Source organism: Diaporthe amygdali (assembly GCF_026229845.1).
Source record: "Diaporthe amygdali strain CAA958 chromosome Unknown NODE_9_length_1275696_cov_64_842800, whole genome shotgun sequence".
Classification (NCBI taxonomy): domain Eukaryota; kingdom Fungi; phylum Ascomycota; class Sordariomycetes; order Diaporthales; family Diaporthaceae; genus Diaporthe; species Diaporthe amygdali.
In genome coordinates, this window is record NW_026517029.1 from 1,197,046 (window position 1) to 1,215,230 (window position 18,185).

The window sequence follows — 18,185 nt, forward strand, 5'->3', positions numbered from 1 at the left end:
TATGCGGCTATGGGTCCGTAAGTGACAAGCAGAAAAACAATTCGAGGTGCGCGGCAGTGCTGAGAGGCTGGCCGAGCAGCAATATTGCCCGTCATGGGCGTATGAAACCGGTGGGTGATTGATTGATTGCCTGCATTGCATGGCGTTGCCTTGCTGGTCGACAATGCTCAACAGGTACCACCGTACCTCATAGACAGATTGTTGACCGAGCGAGTGGCAAGTACAAGGTAGTTATGAAGGTGTTGTGGATTCAAGATGAAGAGGTCGTGCCCATACAAAACACGAGATAGCTTGGCCAGGTAAGCTCTGTACGTGCAGGACTGAGAGTAGGCGAGGTAGGTACGTACAAGCAAGCGGTGGAGATGACTGCTGTAACTGTGCAGGAGAATTGGCCCAGAGGCACATCGGAAAACAGGGGTAAAGAGGAAGGAACGAGCCGCGCAGAACCACTTGGCATCCACTTGGGCGCCCACCTAATTAACCCACCAGGGCAGTACGATCCCAGCGCAAGGGCCTTCCCCATTTGCAAACAAGACTTCCTTCCTAGTCTACCTCGTCTCCTCACCCTCCTCCTCCTCCTCCTCTCCCAGATCTCCTCTCCCCCAAACCCCCCCCCCCGTCTGAGGGTCCCCAGTTCGTGTTTGTTTGCTTTCATGACACAGTCCAGAGCCCCAACACGGTCAGTCAGACGGCCAGTGTAGCATCTTCTCATTTGGCTGGGTCAACACTTAGATCGATACGATAGCTCTCCTCTCCTCTCTGTTCCGGGTTGCCTTGCCCTGCCTTGCTTTGGTCCATACTGAAGCCCAAAGCATCGGACGAGCCAACCATCCACGACCTAGACTATCTGCCTAGTCAGTCTGGGTAGTCTCTCTAGTACCCTTACTGTACAGTTACCCGAGTGGCAAACATCCCCCTATCCCGGCCAGCAGCTAGCCCTCCAGTCCGTTCGTACCGTCACCACTTCGCGACCTTGGTCACCACCTCGAACCAGACCTGCACATGGGGGCTTGATCGGTCATATTCTCCTACTATACCAAGGCCCACGGCACGCCATCTCTGCAGCCGTTGCTGCTTGCAAGCCCGATTCCCGCTACCCAGCACCCCAGGTAGCCTTCTTCGACCTCATCAACATTGGAAAGGCCTTGGAAGGGAGCTGCGGTCTTTGCTCTTAGCTGCAGCCAGGCCTCTACTGTGCTGCGTCTGTCTCTGCCTCTGCCTCTGCCTCTGCCTGTGACCGTCTGCACTTTGCACATTGCTCTCGTGCAGTGCAGGCCCAAAGTACCAACCCTACCGTGCTGTACCAGTCAGGGACCCCGGGTGGCAGCCAAGTTCCACTCTCCACACGCGATTGCCGGACATCCATCCTGTCATCAAACCGCCTAACCGCTTCCAACACCGGCCAATCTGGTGGTTTCGTCTCTCAATTACAACACCACAGACACTGACCAATTCCTCCTCTCGACATACTCTGCTCAGGCACTGATCGATAACCGACGACACGCACATTTCAACCGCCCAATACCTGCCCGGCTCGCATTGATCCATCCGCTCTCCCTTCAATTACGGTGGCTTACCAGTGCTACCCTCATCCCTGTTTCCACGTCCCCCCGTTCCCCCGTGCTGCCGACTCCGACGACATCCATTCATCGGAAATCGCCCCCCAACCTCGATTTTGTTGCAACGACCTGGTCCTCTTGAGCCTCAAATCACCACACATGAATTAGCCCAGCGCCGAGCCCGTCCTTTCGCTTCCCGTCAATTTCCTCCATTTTGCCTCGGGCCTCACACTCCGTCAACAATTCCACGATGGCCGAGCCTCAGCCTCAGATGACCGGCGGCCAAGGCGGCTCGACGGAGCCCAAGGAGCCCCTTCAGCAGCCTCAAGGCGCTGTCGAGATGAAGAAGATAGACTCCGCTGTGCCTGAGGTCCCGGCCAAAGACGACGAACCCGCTACCGCAGACGGCGCGGCATCATCCACATCGGTGAAGGGCAAGGAGAAGGAGGTGCCACCAACGTCAAATCGTCAGGATAGGGCAGACTCCCTCTCAATAGGAGCCGCAGACGACCCCGATGGGTCACCCTCCAATCCTGCGGATGGCCCCGTGTGCAACATCACATTGCTGCTCCCTACAGGGGCTCGACACCCATATAAAATCGACGACAAGTACTTGGCCAAGCGGAACGTGGAAGTACCTGAGGTCACCGAGAGTGGCAAGAAGGACCCCTTCAGTGTCAGTGTCTACAAATTGAAGGAGCTCATACTACGGGAGTGGCGCGACGAATGGGAGGGCAAGCCAGCCAGCCCCAGCAGCATACGTCTGATTCACTTCGGGAAACTACTAGACGATAAGGAGCAACTGAAAAGTAAGCTGCTCTCCAGAATTCTGCTGCACGGCCCCTGTTGGTGTTCGTTTCCAGGACTGACTTGACTTTCCCATCATAGAATACCAGTTCAGTCGCGAGATACCCAATGTTGTACACATGTCCGTTAAACCGGCCGAAATGTTGGAGGAAGACGAAGCCGGGAAGGGAAAGAGTGGCAGCAGTGGCGGCCGGAACTCTGAAGGAGGCTCGGGCTGCTGCGTCATATTATAATGAGCACGGTATTATGGGCCAGACTGTCTTGTCTGACCGATCATGATTGCTGTCAGCTGCTGAAGTGATTCTGGTCAAGTGATACGCGAGCATGTTCGACTTGGGGCGCTGCGGGCTACCCTGCCCGCCGGCGGAAAGCACGCGGCAAGGACTCTGGCTTGGTGGTTGAGTTGAAATGCCGTCGGCTGCTTTCCCATCATCACACTTGACGTTATTATACGCTCTCGAACTGCATCTTTCTTATCTTGGGGGGCATCACACCACTGAAACAGATCTGTTCGCTGCGGCATTCGGATTTCTTCATGTCTTTTCTAATCAAGAGGATTTAGCTGGTATGGGTATCGTTGGCGCAACACACGGGTAATGTTTTGGTTTTGTTATCGCAGCGGAATTTTCCACCAACCTGGCATCATCACCATCATGTACTTCAACATGAACACACAAAAGATGAGCGGAGCAAACATGTCCATAGCTTGGATAGAAATCAGTCATTAGAAACATCCCGCTGTCCTGCTCGCCTGTGATTTGGGATGGAGCGAATGCTGTGTTGTGTCATTCGCGATGTCTAACCCAGCTCCGGCGGTCTCTCTATTTGTTGTTGGTATCTGTACAGAGCCTCCCTTATGTCAAGTGGGCTTGCCTTCATCTAGAGGCGTGTGTCCTTGTTGGTCAACATCAACACCCATGACTACCCGCTTGCCCCTGCTCACATCTTCAGCTTCCTCTCCATCTCCTCGTGCACGCCAACGGCAGCCCTCTGCTCCTCCCCGGTGTACACGTCCTCCCAGCTAATGCTGGCGTCCCGCCCTCGCAGGATGTCCTCGTGCACGCTCGCCGAGCTGCCACCGCCCAGCGCCATCGGCCGCCACTCGCCCTGCTGCGTGATCTTGAGCTCCATGCCGCGGCGGATGGGCTCGGCGACGCCGTAGGTCTTGCGCAGCATCTCCATGCGCAGGTTCTCCTGCGTCGACTCCCACTGCTTCAGGCGCGACTCGAGCGGGTGCGCCGAGGCCGGCGTGGTTGATTCCTTGGTCGAGGTGAAGGGGTCCGGGCCCACGCCCGCGCGGAGGGTGTCGTGCAGGCCCGGTGCCGAGGGGGCGCCGTGTGCGCTGGGCCGGATGTGGCTGAAGGTGGACGAGTGGGCGTCGGCGGGGACGATGCGCATGGACTGTGGACGGGGACGTTCTGTCAGTAAGGCGTGTGTCCCATGGAGCTGTACTGTCACCTGGGTGGGCTAGGTTGGGCTTACCATCTTGGCGGTTTGCTGGCGGGTTAAGGGGTTGGGGGATAGGTAGAGAGACTGGTGTAGATCTGGTAAAGGACCTGTATTGGTGAGAAGACTGCGAGGATTTGTGGTGATGTAGTTCGTGAGGTCGTGGAAGTTGAAGTCGAGATGCTGGGCTGCTTCTGGGGGTTGCCGGCCAGTGAAGCTTAGGCACTGGCAGGCTGCCGAACAGCTTCGCGTAATGGACGTGCACGGGCCAGGCCACTTGGTAAGGTACGTGGGTACATGTGCGGGTAGCGAGCTGATGGGCGTGGCATTATCCCCGGTACCGCCGCATCAATATCAACAACCCGTATGACACAGAGCTGCTGCACATAGGGACTGAGTTGAACTACTCACCAGAACATGGCTCGCTCGCATCCCAATAGCCATCAACCCACATCATGAGACCTATTCCGGTGCGGTCTCCTATTGTCCGAATAGCCAATGGCACTTTCTACCGCCATCACCCGAGCGCTCATGTAGCTCATCCGAATCCGCCTCTGTTCTCGGAGCTGTCTTTTGAGCTGCCTTCTGATCCAAGCTCACAACACCGCTGGGCTATTCTGGGTCCTTCATTATCCGGGAAAACTACGTTTCTACAGATCTTGAGAGGCCAGCATCTATGCATTCCCGCAATAGGACGAACATTCCCCTACTTGGCCACTGATGCAGTCCCTCATCGGCTAAGATCCGCCAACAAGGCGATCCAATATGTTGGCTTCGATGCAGAGAAGTCCGGCGGAGGGTTGGGCCCAGCTACCTCGGCGTATTTGTCCGCGCGGTACGAGTCTCGGCGGGAAATAACCGACTTCTCGCTCAAGGACTACCTGACAGGGAATACGGAACTCAACCCGTACTCCCTCCCCGATGATGAGGCTGGCATCAGTCCGGAACTCCTGGAGAAGGTCACAATAGACCTGAAGCTCAAGCCGCTACTGGAACTCCCTGTGTCATTCCTGTCGAACGGCCAGGGTAGAAGGGCGCGGATCGCGAGGGCCCTGCTCACAAGCCCTGAAGTCTTGCTGCTCGATGAGCCATTCATGGGGCTCGATCCGCCGACGGTAGCATCGTTGAGCCCATTGTTAAAGTCAATGGCTACCAAAGCTTCTCCGAGGCTGGTTTTGAGTGCGCGGCCGCAGGACCCGTTACCGGACTGGATCACACATCTAGTTTACTTGAGAAGTGACTGCCAGGTTGGAGTCATGGGCGACAAAGAGACTGTGATAGAAGGTCTACGGAGGTATGTTCGAGGCGTCCGAAAGGGCGGCTTGGTCGAGGATGAGAAGATGCCGGTGAAATCACTTAGAGAGATGGGCCATACCTTAACCGAGAATGGTATCACAGGGACCGGCTTGGGTGAAGAAGGCGAGTCTGTTGCTAGTGCGGCTACGCCCCAGCGAACCCAAAAAGAAGAGCAGAAATCACAAGGGGAGCCACTGGTCGAGATGGAAAGCTGCCAGGTGAAATACGGAAACAAGATTGCACTTGGCAACTGGGAAGTGGAAGAGAACGGTGAATCCGTCAAGGGACTGTCATGGACAGTCAGGCGAGGTGAGAGATGGGGTGTCTTCGGTCCCAACGGTTCTGGAAAGACGACGATTGTATCTCTCCTCTGCTCAGACCACCCTCAGACCTATTCATTGCCGATAAAGCTTTTCGGTCGCAGCCGCTTACCGGAGCCTGGGTCGGGACAGCTGCCACTCACCTTCTGGGATATACAGCGACGAGTGGGCCATTCCAGCCCTGAGGTCCACCAACACATCCCGAGAAGACTGACGATTCGACAAATCATAGAAAACGCCTGGGCTGACACGTTTGTAATGACACCAAAGCTTGACGAGGAAGCCCGTGCGAAGGTTGATGCGAGCTTGCGGTGGTTTGAGCCCGAGTTAAACCCTGCATATCAAAAGACGGCGGCTGACAGCGCATATGACATTTCATGGGCAAGCGACTACATCTTCGGCGAGATATCGTTCAGCGCGCAGCGAGTCCTGCTCTTCTTGAGGTCGATGGTCAAGAACCCAGACATTGTTGTCCTCGACGAAGCGTTCAGTGGCATGGACGAGGGCGTCAGAGACAAGTGCATGCTGTTCCTTGCGCATGGCGAAGCGAAGACGTACGCGCAGGGCACCAGACAGATCACCAGCCGAGAGGGCTCTGGCTCTGCCACGGAGACTGAAGTGGTCGACAGCGAGCAAGCAAAAGCCGGCAAAGTGAAGGTTCTTGGCCTGTCGGACCAGCAGGCCTTGATCTGCATCAGCCACATAAAGGAGGAGGTGCCCGACGCCGTGCGGGAGTGGTTGTGTCTGCCTGAGGCTAACTCTGAACTGCCGGCGAGGTTCGGGCGGCTGGACGGCCCGCTGAGAACCAATGCGAGGAGGTGGAGTGAAATTTGGAATATCGGGAGAATTTGAGCACCAGGCCCACTCGAAGACCTCCCTTGGTGTTCCACGTGGTCTGGGCAGCAGTGGTCCAGCCCAACGGGCCCCAGACACGGCTGAGGCTTGATGCCTCTGGACAACGACCAAATGCAGACGCAATGAGACGAATTCAGCGAGCACAAAAGTTTCTCGTCGGGTTTATTCTCATTTCCTTCAACCCCGTCTACGGGAGCACCAAAATCGCAAACAGCCGAGTGGCAGTGATGAAGATAGAGCATTGAGCACAGCCTTGAACCTGCCCATGAACCAAGACGGTGTGGTCCATACTCTCTAACTCTCAAATGGCAATCTCATCTACTATCAAGTGGTGCCTGTCTTCCCACATCGTGCAGGTCGGTCTGAGGTGGACACTCGCTCAAGGTCTGTGTATGCATTGTGTGTGTGTACGCGTACGGATGCTGCTGTTGTTTGTCTCCGCCGTGTGGGAATCGCGTTTTCTGGATCGGACTCCTGCCTACATTCCCAGCCATTCAATTTCTATTTTCGAGCAGCAGAAGTCTGTGTCATGCTTGCAGGCCCGTCGTATAGAGTTATCGATTGTTGTGAATCCACTGATTCCCCTGCTGGTGGAGTCGTCGGTTGGGGCACTTTTAGCCCAGGCAGGCTAGGGTGGGCTGTATGACGTGCCACCGAGCGATCGCTCCCAGCCCACCTCCACTCCCAGCCTCCAAAAAAGGCGGCTGCAGACAAGCGCCCGCCTGGTTGCTGTGGATACAGCTTACATCCTATACGGCATCCGTGGGCATCAACAAGACCTGCATGCTCCTAATGTTATTATCGTGCCTGGCTCTCTGCCTGCTTCCCTGTCTCTTCTTCTTAGAGGCCAATTGGCGATTTTATCTACCAACCTCCTCCATTATTACCGACCCGGGATCCAAGCATTCCCTGGACAGACATCTCAAGCTGCTGCATAGCTACCACAGTCGCTCCCTCGTGCGTTCGTTTATCGCACTGCATTGCATTGCGTTTCGCCATTCAGGTGGCTGGGGTCGAAGCTCACAAACTCTCATTCCTGCACCTTCTCTCACCTGAAGCCACTCGCTCTGAGCTCTAGTCTAGTCAAATCATTTCTTGTGACTTTCTTGATCTATCAGAGCCAGTATGGACCGCTCAGGTTCACCGTCACACCCCCCAGACTACGGTCGACGTCTTTACGGCGACGATGACCCCGACGACACCCCCCTTGGTCAAGGAAGCACCGCTGCCGCCGTGAGACTGCTAACATCTATGGAGGAGCCAATGCCAGAGGGCCGTCCGTACGTATCGCCTGATATCCTTCGTCCATCTCCTTTGTGTCTGCCAGCTAGAAAAACTACTGGGTCGCCGCATGCAACTTCGACCCCAGAGCACATCTCGTCGCTCAAGAAGCAGGAGGAGGGCACTAGTCCGTCCAAGAAGAACTCTTCTCCTGCAGTCCACTTTGTGTCTGAGACTTCCACTGCGGGGACATCACCGCGGCGTAAGCCAGTCGCAAGCGACGACGGCCCGGGCAAGCTACCGTCAAGAAACCCAACGGTCAAGCTACAGAAGAAGATGAAGCCGGCGTATGTCACGCAGGCCGAGATTGCGTCGACATTGCCGGTCATCCCAGAGGGACTCTCTCCTCGTCGAGCATCGTTGAGGAAGTCCCTCAGCGAGCCCCCCAGTACTACTCAACATTCATCAACAGCAGGCACCAGAAGCTCACCAACATGTGAATATAGTAGCCATCACACTCGCCACTCATACCAACCATCCGTCTTTTCCACACATTCTCACCGCTCATCCATCCTCGATCCGCCCAACATGCCGCCACCAGACTCCACGTACATCCCCTTCCGACCCTTTGATGAGGATTCACCACCACGGTCATGGAGCCCATCGCGCACGTCCGACTATGAGAGAATGCCTCCAGCCCCTGCCCAATACGAGCCGGCGGATCTGAACGGCAGCCCACGACCAGGGACCCCATCTTCAAGATATGGCGGAAGCCCTAGAAGGCCTCTGCCCCCAGCACCACTTTTCTCCGGCGGTAGTGCCCGACCTTCATCTTTTGGAGACGACGCCACTGTCTCCATCCCGCTGGAGCACGACGACGACGATGTTTTCGGCCCTGAGTCATCTGACATGGGCGACAAAATGAGACGCGAGTCTTACCTGTCTCGCCAGGATACGCTGAGCGACGAGCTTGAGTCTCCTATGGACGAGAAGCTTGGTCACTACGGTCCTGCACCACAAGGGCGACAGCAGCGGCGAGGTGTGCGTGACCCGCAGATGACCAGGAAGGAGGTCCAGCTTATCAATGGCGAATTGGTGCTGGAATGCAAGATTCCGACGATCCTGTACAGTTTCTTGCCGCGCCGAGATGAGATCGAGTTCACGCACATGCGATACACGGCTGTAACCTGCGACCCGGATGACTTCCTATCGAGGGGTTACAAGCTGCGCCAAAACATCGGAAGAACTGTCCGTGAGACGGAACTTTTCATCTGCGTGACCATGTACAATGAGGACGAGATCGGGTTCACAAGGACAATGCACGCCGTCATGAAGAATATCGCCCACTTTTGCAGTCGCAGCAAATCGAGGACTTGGGGCGAGAACGGTTGGCAAAAGATTGTCGTGGCTATCGTCTCGGATGGTCGTGAGAAAATCCATCCCCGAACACTGGACGCCCTGGCTGCCATGGGCGTTTACCAGCACGGTATCGCGAAGAACTTCGTCAACCAAAAGGCTGTGCAGGCACATGTGTACGAGTACACGACCCAAGTCTCACTCGATTCCGATCTCAAGTTCAAGGGAGCAGAGAAGGGTATTGTTCCTTGCCAAATGATCTTCTGCCTCAAGGAAAAGAATGCGAAGAAGCTCAACTCGCATCGTTGGTGCTTCAATGCTTTTGGAAGAGCATTGAATCCCAATGTCTGCATCCTGCTCGATGTCGGAACAAAGCCTGGCAGTACTTCGCTGTATCATCTGTGGAAGGCATTCGATACCGACTCCAACGTCGCAGGTGCTTGTGGCGAAATCAAAGCGATGAAAGGAAAGTGGGGAAGCAATCTGTTGAACCCGCTCGTTGCCTCGCAGAACTTTGAGTACAAGATGTCCAACATCTTGGACAAACCTCTGGAGAGTGTTTTCGGCTACATCACGGTGTTGCCTGGCGCTCTAAGTGCGTATCGGTACCACGCACTCCAGAACGACGAGACTGGCCATGGACCTCTCAGTCAGTATTTCAAGGGAGAGGTTCTGCACGGCCAGCATGCCGATGTTTTCACTGCCAACATGTATCTGGCTGAGGATCGTATTTTGTGCTGGGAGTTGGTGGCCAAGCGTGGGGAGAGATGGGTACTGAAATATGTCAAGAACTGCACCGGTGAAACTGATGTGCCAGGTAAGTCGTCCAGAACACGAAACTTCCGTTCCTTCAAGGAAGAACACAGACTGACAATGCACTAGATTCGTTACCAGAGTTTATCTCCCAGCGGCGACGATGGTTGAATGGAGCCTTCTTCGCAGCGGTGTACTCCCTCATCCACTTCAAGCAGCTTCTAGCAACAGATCACACGATTCCCCGGAAAGCACTGCTACTCATCGAGTCCTTCTACCAGTTCATACAGCTCGTCTTTACATATTTCTCGCTCGCCAATTTCTACCTGACGTTCTACTTCGTCGCAGGTGGTATCGGCGACCCGAAGGTCGACCCATTTCCGCACAACCTTGGAAAGTACATCTTTGTCATATTGCGCTACGTGTGCGCCCTCCTGATCGCCGCTCAATTCATTCTGTCCCTCGGAAATCGACCGCAAGGCGCCAAAAAGCTGTACCTGGCCTCCGTCATCATCTTCAGCATCATCATGGTCTACACCCTTTTCGCGTCCATCTACATTGTCGTGTACCAGATTACAAAGGGCAGCGGGTTCGATATGCATAGCACCATCATGACCAACATGATCCTTTCGGTCTTGTCGACAATCGGCCTCTACTTCGTCATGTCCTTCATCTACCTCGAGCCATGGCACATGTTTACATCGTTCATACAATACTTTGTCTTGTTGCCGTCGTACATTTGCACTCTGCAGGTGTATGCCTTCTGCAACACGCACGACGTCACGTGGGGAACCAAGGGTGACAACGTGATGAAGACAGACCTGGGTGGTGCTATCGGCAAGGGCTCGACTGTCGAGCTGGAGATGCCGTCGGAGCAGCTCGATATCGACTCAGGGTACGACGAGGCGCTGCGGAATCTGCGCGACCGCATCGAGGTGCCCGAGAGCCCCATCAGCGAGTCCCAGATGCAGGAGGACTACTACAAGTCCGTGCGGACGTACATGGTCAGCTCGTGGATGATCGCCAACGCGGTGCTCGCGATGGCCGTCAGCGAGGCGTACGGCACAAAGCAGGTTGGGGAGAACTGGTACCTTGCCTTCCTGCTGTGGAGCGTCGCGGCGCTGGCGGCGTTCCGCGCTCTGGGGTCTGGGACGTTCGCGTTCATCAACCTCATCAACACAATTGTGGAGGGACGGGTCAAGATGAGCCTCAAAGTCCCCAAGTGGCTAGGTGGTATGGGCAGCAAGATCTCAGACACGCTGAGCAGTGTCGGGAGCAGTGTGAGAAGGTGAAAAGAACCACACAAGGTGGAAAGATGGTTCTCTTGTTAATGTGTTTATTTTTCTGAAAAGGAGTTTCTTTGATGGGTTGCAGGTCATTAATTTGATACCGTAAGTAGGATTGGCGTTTCTTCCCTTGGCATTCGGATTCATGAGGGTTGATGAAGGGAGACGACTGGACGGATCAGTTGAGTTGCTTCTGGCAAAGGGTCGGACGGAACATGATATCAAACAGGCTTGGATTGTAATGGGATTAGGGATCACTTGCATGAGGTTATGTATATGGTACGAATTGTGTATGCTCGATGGGGAGCTGCACGTGCATGGATTAAGGAACCAAGAAGTGCGTTGTTGAGGCTAGATAAAAACAATGCATCACTTAAATAATCAGTCTTGCCGTCTTTCCCATGAGATCCCACAAGTCTCCCGGTTCGAGTTCAAGTCCTGCACACACGGGTGACACTCGCAAAGAAATGAATGAAAGCCACAACGGCTTGAAAGTTTGATCATTATCGTATCTAGAGCCTGGAAATATCGAAGTCCTTGTGTCCCCACTTCTCGGTGAACTTGACCTTGGCCTGCTTCCGGAAGGGAATCTTTCTCCTGGCCTCCAGCCGCCCTCTCACCAGTAGACTCCTGTACCGGTCCTTGAGCAGATTGCCCTCGGGTTTCAACAGCCTCAATGAGTCCTGAAGCTCGTCCGGTAGCACCAGCTCAAGGTCCTTCTCAGGAAGCTTGAACTTGCCCAGCTGTCTCCTGCGTAGCTCGATATCATCGCCCTCGCTCTCATCCTCACTCATCTCGACCTTGGACAGAGCTAGCTGCCGCTGCTTCTCCTCCACAGCCTCGGCGATCTCCTTGATATGCTTGGCCTGCTCCTCCTTCCTCTTCGCCGCTGCCTGGTGCTTCTTGAGACCCTCTGAGAGCTTCCTCCTCTTAGCCTTGTTCCTCTGAGCTGGGGTCTTCCGCTTCGGCCGTTTTGTGATCACGCCTTCGGCGTCGCTTTCGATACCCTCCCATGCCGAGTCCTCGTCCCACTCCGACAGCTCGGCGCGCGCCTCTGCTGCCTCTGCTTCGGCGGCGGAGCGGGCAGCGGCCTCCTGTCGCTTGCGGTCCGCCTCGAGCTCCTCCAAGCGCTTGCGCTCAGCCTCGAGAGCCTTCTCGCCTTCTAGCTCTAGCCTGTTGACATAGTCCGTCACGGCGGGATTGTAGCTGAACCCACCAGCCGGCTTGGCAATTGCGGGCACATTCTTTCCGCTGGCGGAGAGGGATATGGGCTTCTTCGCCAACGTGGACGGGGCTTTAGGCCTTGTCGGCTCTGGCAGCCATTCTTTCTCCTCCTGATACGCCACAGAGCTCGAGGCGGGGTTTGTACCCACGGCCCAAGGGTCGTAACTGGCGTCAACGACATCCACCGTCGATTCATGGTGTCCGTCGGCCACCTTCTTGATCCGAGTGAGCTCCTTGTGGGTGACATAGTTTGTGCGCTGGCGTTTGACAGGTAATATGCCATCGGTGGTCTTGTCGGCGGGTCTCTTCTTGCTGGAAACGGCCGGGATCACAGACCGGGCGGCGATGATTTCGTCGGCCTTGAGACCCTTGACTTTGGGGACTCTCTTGGTGTTGCGGGAGTCACCGCCGGTATCGAGGACGAAGAGCTCGCTGGAGTCCTTCTCGGCGACGACGCCGCCTTGAATGATCTCGTCGTTTAGGTCCTCGAGTCCCTTTTTCACCTCGGTCACGTCGACGTTCTTCCTCCATGCCTTCTTGCCCTTTCGTGACGGTTGGCTGTGCTGTTGAGGGGCGTCCGGGTTGCCTGTGCGACCCCTAAGGACAGCCATCTTGGCGGCTTGATTTTGTGTGTTGATAGTATGTGATAGGCTTGGGCGCGAAAGGTAGTTGATTGATGTGAGGGCGAAGTCTGGATGGGTTCAATTGCTAATGAGCGAGCGGCCAAACGATCAAATTGACTGATTGACAAACTGGACTGGGAGAGGGACTTGCTGGACCCGGCCCATCTCTCCAAATACCCTGGGAACTGAAAAAAAATCAGAGATGGGGAGGTCTATCGATAAGCAGCCCGCTAACAGACTGGGCCCAGGCTCGCAGGCCTGCAGAGAGCCCTGCAGAGCTGCATGGTGGCGGGCGTTGCGTCGCCAATCACTGGCTGGCTGCTGGCCCCACAGCGCGGGCGCCGAGACGCTGGCCAACGCGGTGAAAGGGGATCCAGATGTCGTGGAGAAAGATAGACTGCGCAGTTCTCCGTATCTACTGTACAACTGGTCGTTGAGAAGAGGGGACCCGTTTCTACACCGTTTGTTTCTCGCTGCTGGCGTCCCGCATTTGGCCAAGGCAAGCTGTCAAGAGCTCCAAATAAGATTTCAACCACCGAGAGCCCGGCTACCCAGGATCAGAACAAAGACAGTCCAACTCGATCCAACCCTCAATCCATCCTGTTTGATCTATAACGAACGACACCACCCTCAAGCGGCGAGATATTCCAAACACGTATCTGCCCACCTACATAGACGGCTTCTCGAAGAGTGTCTTTCCTTTCCCTGCTCCACCCAACTGACGACATCCACTCGCCGGATTCTTACACTCACAACCACCCGATTCTACGGCAAATCCAACAAGATGGCGCAAGCAGGAGGATCCTACAACAACCCCCTGAAGAAGTTCAAGTAAACAGTCCTCAAACTTGACCGGTATCACTCTTCTCCAGGCGCTTGAGGCTAATCATCTATATGTCTGCAGGCTGGTCTTCTTAGGCGAACAGAGTGGTACGTCCAGTCTAGTCAGGACCCCCGAAGCCACGTACAGCGCATGCTAACGTCGTCCCGTCGTCTGTTTATAGTGGGCAAGACATCTCTCATCACCCGGTTCATGTATGACTCGTTCGACAACATGTACCAAGCCACAATCGGCATCGATTTCCTCTCCAAGGTGATTTACGGCCCATCCGCAGAAGCAACCGACCATGGACCCCGAGGCTGACGCGATTCCCAGACGATGTACCTCGAAGACAGGACAGTACGGCTGCAGCTCTGGGATACAGCCGGCCAGGAAAGATTCAGATCTTTGATCCCCTCCTACATCCGAGATTCCAGTGTTGCCGTGGTGGTCTACGATATTTCAAGTGAGCTGAGACGGGATCCACCAGAAGCTTCCAAGGTGGGGACAATAGCTGATACATAGGGAAACCAGACGCAAAATCGTTCCAGAACACGAGGAAGTGGATCGACGATGTCCGGGCCGAGCGAGGGAACGACGTGATCATCGTGCTTGTGGGCAACAAGACCGATCTTAACGACAAGCGAGAAGTCACCACACAACAGGGCGAGGAGGAGGCCAAGAAAAACAACCTCATGTTTGTCGAGACAAGCGCCAAGCTGGGCCACAATGTGAAGACACTGTTTAAGAGAATAGCCCAGGCCCTGCCAGGCATGGAGGGTAGCGATGCTGCCGCACAAGCGACCAACCAGAGTAAGTTTGGGTCCTTGCTGTCCCGGAGGAAGAAACTTGTGACGTGCTAACATTTCGGAAGTGATTGACGTGAAAACGAACAACTCGCCAACGAGCCAGGAGGGCTGCGCCTGTTAAACGAACGCAGCATTGTTAGACCCCACGGATCGGCGGCCTCGGTACCCAGTACCGAGAGGAGGCATCCAGAGCTGCATCTTGTAGAAAGCAACAATCAGCCAGGCCGGTATATCATTGGCCACGGGCTCTCAGCATGAGCGATTGTATAATAAACAACGATTAATGGGTCATGAATGACGACCCATGATTTCTTCCGACTGATAAGAACTTTTAGTATACTATCTAATTCATCTTCAGACCTCTTGTCTAATGTCTCGGCTGCCGGCGGCGAGACTGCTGTTGGCTGCGATCGTAACTGCTGCGTATCGCTCTTGTCCCGGCCGTTGAAACCTTCCAACTTCTATCTGGGATGACGTCCGCCTCGTAAGCTCTCCACTGGGCGATGTCTCAGAGTGAACGTGTCCCTGGAGTAATTTAATACAAGGGCGTATTTCCCATTCATTTCCGAGACTGCACCGAACCATCTGCCATGCCAAAGTACGCCGCGACTGGCTTCTGGGCGCTGCTCTGGACCTGGAAGCCGTTCGCGCCTGCGAACAGCCCAACCTCGACGACGCCCACAATCTTGATGATCTTGTCGGCCAGGCCGTCGACGGTCCAGACGCCATTCTCGCCGTCCTTGCCCTTGAGGTCTTTCGCCAGGGCAAGCGGCGGGAAGGGCGCATCGATGAGCGAGTTGCCGTTGTCAGTCACTATCGAGCCCGCTTTGCCTGGCAGCCCCGAGCGCAGCACGGGGTTGATAGAGCCCAGCTTCTTCAGCTCTGCCAGCACGTGCCCTGTAGCCTGGTAGACGACCTCTATCGGGATGCCCTTCTTCCAGCTTGTCCCCAGCCTCGCGGACATTTTCCTGAAATCTGCAACACATAATGTCAAATTTTCCCTTTTTACAATTTCAAGAGAGGGGGGGGGGGGCAAAGAGAGATATGGCGAGCCAAGTAGGCCGTCCTATCACTCACCAGCGACACAGACAAACTTCTTGGCCTTGGTGACGATCAGCTTCTCCTGGAACAGGCAGGCGCCGCCGCCCTTGATGAGGTTGAGCTCCTCGTCGACCTCGTCGGCGCCGTCGAAGCAGACGTCGAGCTGCTGGCCCTCGGGCAGGTCCTGGACGTACTGCAGGCGCAGGCCGGCGCCGCGGATCAGCTCGCGCGACTGCTCGCCGGTGGGGAAGAAGGCCATCCTGGCGGTGGCGTCGGGCCCCAGGGCGGCGATGGCCTCGACGACGTAGACGACGGTGCTGCCGGAGCCGATGCCCACGTGCGTGTACTTCAGGTCCATGTGCTCCTTGACGGCCTCGTAGGCGGCCGCGCGCTTGGACTCCTCGACCAGGGCGGCCTGCTCGGTCGCGCTGAGCGCCGAGGTGGATGTTGTCGCCATTGCTCTGGGGGCTGTGGGTTGCCTGTGGTTGTGGTTGTGAGCCCTGAGGTGGTCGCTCCTGGGCCTTTGCAGTTGTCCTGCTCGCAGAGGAGTCCGGGGCGCAGGGCAAGTGTAGCGTCTCCGGCTTATATGAACCGCTGCAGGTCTCACAGGAGGTGCGGCAATAAACTTGGGGGATGGGCTGGCGAGTCGTAAACGCATCAAATGGGACGAACTTGTGAATCTTGTGGGAAAGTCAAAAAACTAGTCATCAACACGGTCGAGCTCGCCGTTCGGAGTAATGCCTCGCGTTCTTCTAATAGGCGCATGGCCGATTGTCGCCTACACGGCCCCCCAGAACCCAACTCACGATGAGAAGCGCCGTTCGCGGGGGGAAACAATGGCTGAGTCATCACGAAAATTGGTCTTCATCATGGCATCAAATCCGACCACTTGACCATTAGAACTACGTAGCAGCAATGAAGGTTTTGACAGACTGACAGACTGCTCTGGATTTGCAGCAGTGGCCTCTCTGCATATAAGATTTTGCATCGAGTCGTGAAAGATCTTGTCGATTCAGTGAGGCTGATAGCGACAGATTCAAGGCCGAGTGCGTAGGCCGAGTAGGTGAGCCGCACGGGTGTACTGTATGCGGTAGACCCGCGTATCTCAAAATACAACGCCTAAATCCTACAGGGGGGGTGGGTGCCTGCCTCGGACCGGGTGTGACGCTGCACCCCGACGCATCCGTATTTCCTCCAGGGCTGATTGATTCGGTTCGGATACTTTCCAGCTCTTGCCACATCCAACCCTGACTGTCTTCCGCATTAACGAGACCCCCTAAAAGCCGACCAAGACCACCAGTACCTTGCATCCAGGACCATCATCTAGCTAGAACTCCAGATTTCTGCATTCGAGGTGGCAGCAAGAAAGCATTATGGCGACTTCAAGAGGCCTGCGCCTGTGGCTGCCGAAGCCCAAGGTGCGCTCACGCCATCCAAAAGCCCGTCATCACCGCCAGCCAGCTAACCACCATCTGCAGACCTTCCTCGGCCTCATGTCCCTCCAGACCGGCACCGAGATGATCTCGATAGCCCTCCTCATCAACAAAGTCACGGGCCTGTACGGGCTGCTCGCCATCCTAACGGGCTTCTCCCTCGACGCGGTCCAGCTCTCGATGTACATATACTCGGTAGCGGTCCTCGCCACCCTCGCGGTCCTGATCCCGCACATCCGGAGGCAGTCGCCCTTCCAGAACCTGGCGCTGGCGTGGCTCTACATCGCCGACACGGCCGCCAATGCCGCCTACACGGCGACGTTCGCCGTGCAGTGGTACCTCAGGTCGGGCGGCAACCCGCAGGGCGACGCGGCCGAGCAGACCACGGACACGGCGGCCAGCATGGTCCTCATCGTGGCGTTCACGCTCATCCGTGTGTATCTCATGTTCGTGGTCATGAGCTTCACCAGACAGGCCCTGCAGAGGTACATGGCCGGGCTGGCGGGCGACAAGGGCGCCACGGTCCTGCCATTTACTCCTGGGTCGCCCGACGGCGAGGGCTGGAAGGGCAGCCTGGGCCGGCTGATGCTCTTTGTTGGCCGGGACTACTGGGTGGGTGCCAGGGAGGACGAGGAGTGGGCGTCTAGCCAGCGGGTGCCGCTGGCAGCTGGTGCAGCAGACGACGACGAGTAGATGTGGTCTAGGCTTGAAGCATTTGCAGGCATATCGGTCAGGTGTTCGTTCGTGTACTATAGCATTCTATAGCATTGGGCGGCGTTTCTGTTTGAATCTTGGATCATAAACACTACAGTTAATGGCTAATGGGACAAGGATATGCTCGAGCGGGAGTGCCAGGTGCTGGTGTCGAATGTTGCGACAATGATAGTGAGCGCATCCTCGTTCTACCTGGCATGTCATGTGTCAACTGATCTGCAACAACATTCCGAGATGCGCAACCAGGTGTGGGCTGCGACTCTAGCTCTACAGAGACCAAGCATGAGCACGGCAAGGCGGAACCATCCCCAAGGCACACAATGCATGAGCGTCCCGACCGACTGGTCTAGCCTGCGCCGAGTCCGCCGAGCCTCAGGTGAAGTCCAACAAACCGGGCCCAGGGCATTGGACTGTTGCATTGGTGATGCACTCTCTATAAATATGAACATGTAGCGTGATATCGCCGTCCAATGAGTGCACTGAAGTGTACACCGAGGTGTGCGAGAAGGTTTGGGGCTTCTGAAGCATGCAAAAAGGCTCCTCAACCGCGGGACATGTTAGAAGTAGCCCGTGCAGGCGCGTGTGTGCGCGTTAGTGCGGATGTGTGAGAGATTTGTGTATG

The 18,185-nt window shown here is 55.8% G+C and overlaps 8 protein-coding genes across 8 annotated transcripts; 5 read left to right on the forward strand and 3 right to left on the reverse strand.

The window, feature by feature from the left end:
* Positions 1–1,809: 1,809 nt before the first annotated feature.
* On the forward strand, positions 1,810–2,599 carry J7T55_013192 (uncharacterized protein; the record flags this gene model as incomplete). Its single annotated transcript, XM_053141857.1, has 2 exons — positions 1,810–2,368; positions 2,448–2,599. 2 exons carry the CDS (start codon positions 1,810–1,812, stop codon positions 2,597–2,599), a joined length of 711 nt encoding a protein of 236 aa, XP_052995537.1.
* A 706-nt stretch (positions 2,600–3,305) lies between these two features.
* J7T55_013193 (Proteasome maturation factor UMP1) lies at positions 3,306–3,851 on the reverse strand (the record flags this gene model as incomplete). Its single annotated transcript, XM_053141858.1, has 2 exons — positions 3,306–3,767; positions 3,849–3,851. The coding sequence occupies 2 exons, from the start codon at positions 3,849–3,851 to the stop codon at positions 3,306–3,308; spliced, it is 465 nt and encodes a 154-aa protein (XP_052995538.1).
* Positions 3,852–4,267: 416 nt separating this feature from the next.
* J7T55_013194 (uncharacterized protein) lies at positions 4,268–6,280 on the forward strand (the record flags this gene model as incomplete). The annotated part of the gene is made up of 1 exon (XM_053141859.1): positions 4,268–6,280. The coding sequence occupies one exon, from the start codon at positions 4,268–4,270 to the stop codon at positions 6,278–6,280; it is 2,013 nt and encodes a 670-aa protein (XP_052995539.1).
* Positions 6,281–7,408: 1,128 nt separating this feature from the next.
* Positions 7,409–10,905, forward strand: J7T55_013195 (Chitin synthase 2; the record flags this gene model as incomplete). Its single annotated transcript, XM_053141860.1, has 2 exons — positions 7,409–9,677; positions 9,743–10,905. 2 exons carry the CDS (start codon positions 7,409–7,411, stop codon positions 10,903–10,905), a joined length of 3,432 nt encoding a protein of 1,143 aa, XP_052995540.1.
* A 506-nt stretch (positions 10,906–11,411) lies between these two features.
* J7T55_013196 (uncharacterized protein) lies at positions 11,412–12,734 on the reverse strand (the record flags this gene model as incomplete). The annotated part of the gene is made up of 1 exon (XM_053141861.1): positions 11,412–12,734. The coding sequence occupies one exon, from the start codon at positions 12,732–12,734 to the stop codon at positions 11,412–11,414; it is 1,323 nt and encodes a 440-aa protein (XP_052995541.1).
* Positions 12,735–13,530: 796 nt separating this feature from the next.
* J7T55_013197 (uncharacterized protein) lies at positions 13,531–14,496 on the forward strand (the record flags this gene model as incomplete). The annotated part of the gene is made up of 6 exons (XM_053141862.1): positions 13,531–13,577; positions 13,651–13,676; positions 13,751–13,839; positions 13,903–14,032; positions 14,101–14,379; positions 14,441–14,496. The coding sequence occupies 6 exons, from the start codon at positions 13,531–13,533 to the stop codon at positions 14,494–14,496; spliced, it is 627 nt and encodes a 208-aa protein (XP_052995542.1).
* Positions 14,497–14,934: 438 nt separating this feature from the next.
* Positions 14,935–15,873, reverse strand: J7T55_013198 (ribose-5-phosphate isomerase; the record flags this gene model as incomplete). Its single annotated transcript, XM_053141864.1, has 2 exons — positions 14,935–15,350; positions 15,453–15,873. 2 exons carry the CDS (start codon positions 15,871–15,873, stop codon positions 14,935–14,937), a joined length of 837 nt encoding a protein of 278 aa, XP_052995543.1.
* Positions 15,874–16,789: 916 nt separating this feature from the next.
* Positions 16,790–17,542, forward strand: J7T55_013199 (ras small monomeric gtpase rab6; the record flags this gene model as incomplete). The annotated part of the gene is made up of 2 exons (XM_053141865.1): positions 16,790–16,834; positions 16,895–17,542. 2 exons carry the CDS (start codon positions 16,790–16,792, stop codon positions 17,540–17,542), a joined length of 693 nt encoding a protein of 230 aa, XP_052995544.1.
* Between the last annotated feature and the right edge of the window lie 643 nt (positions 17,543–18,185).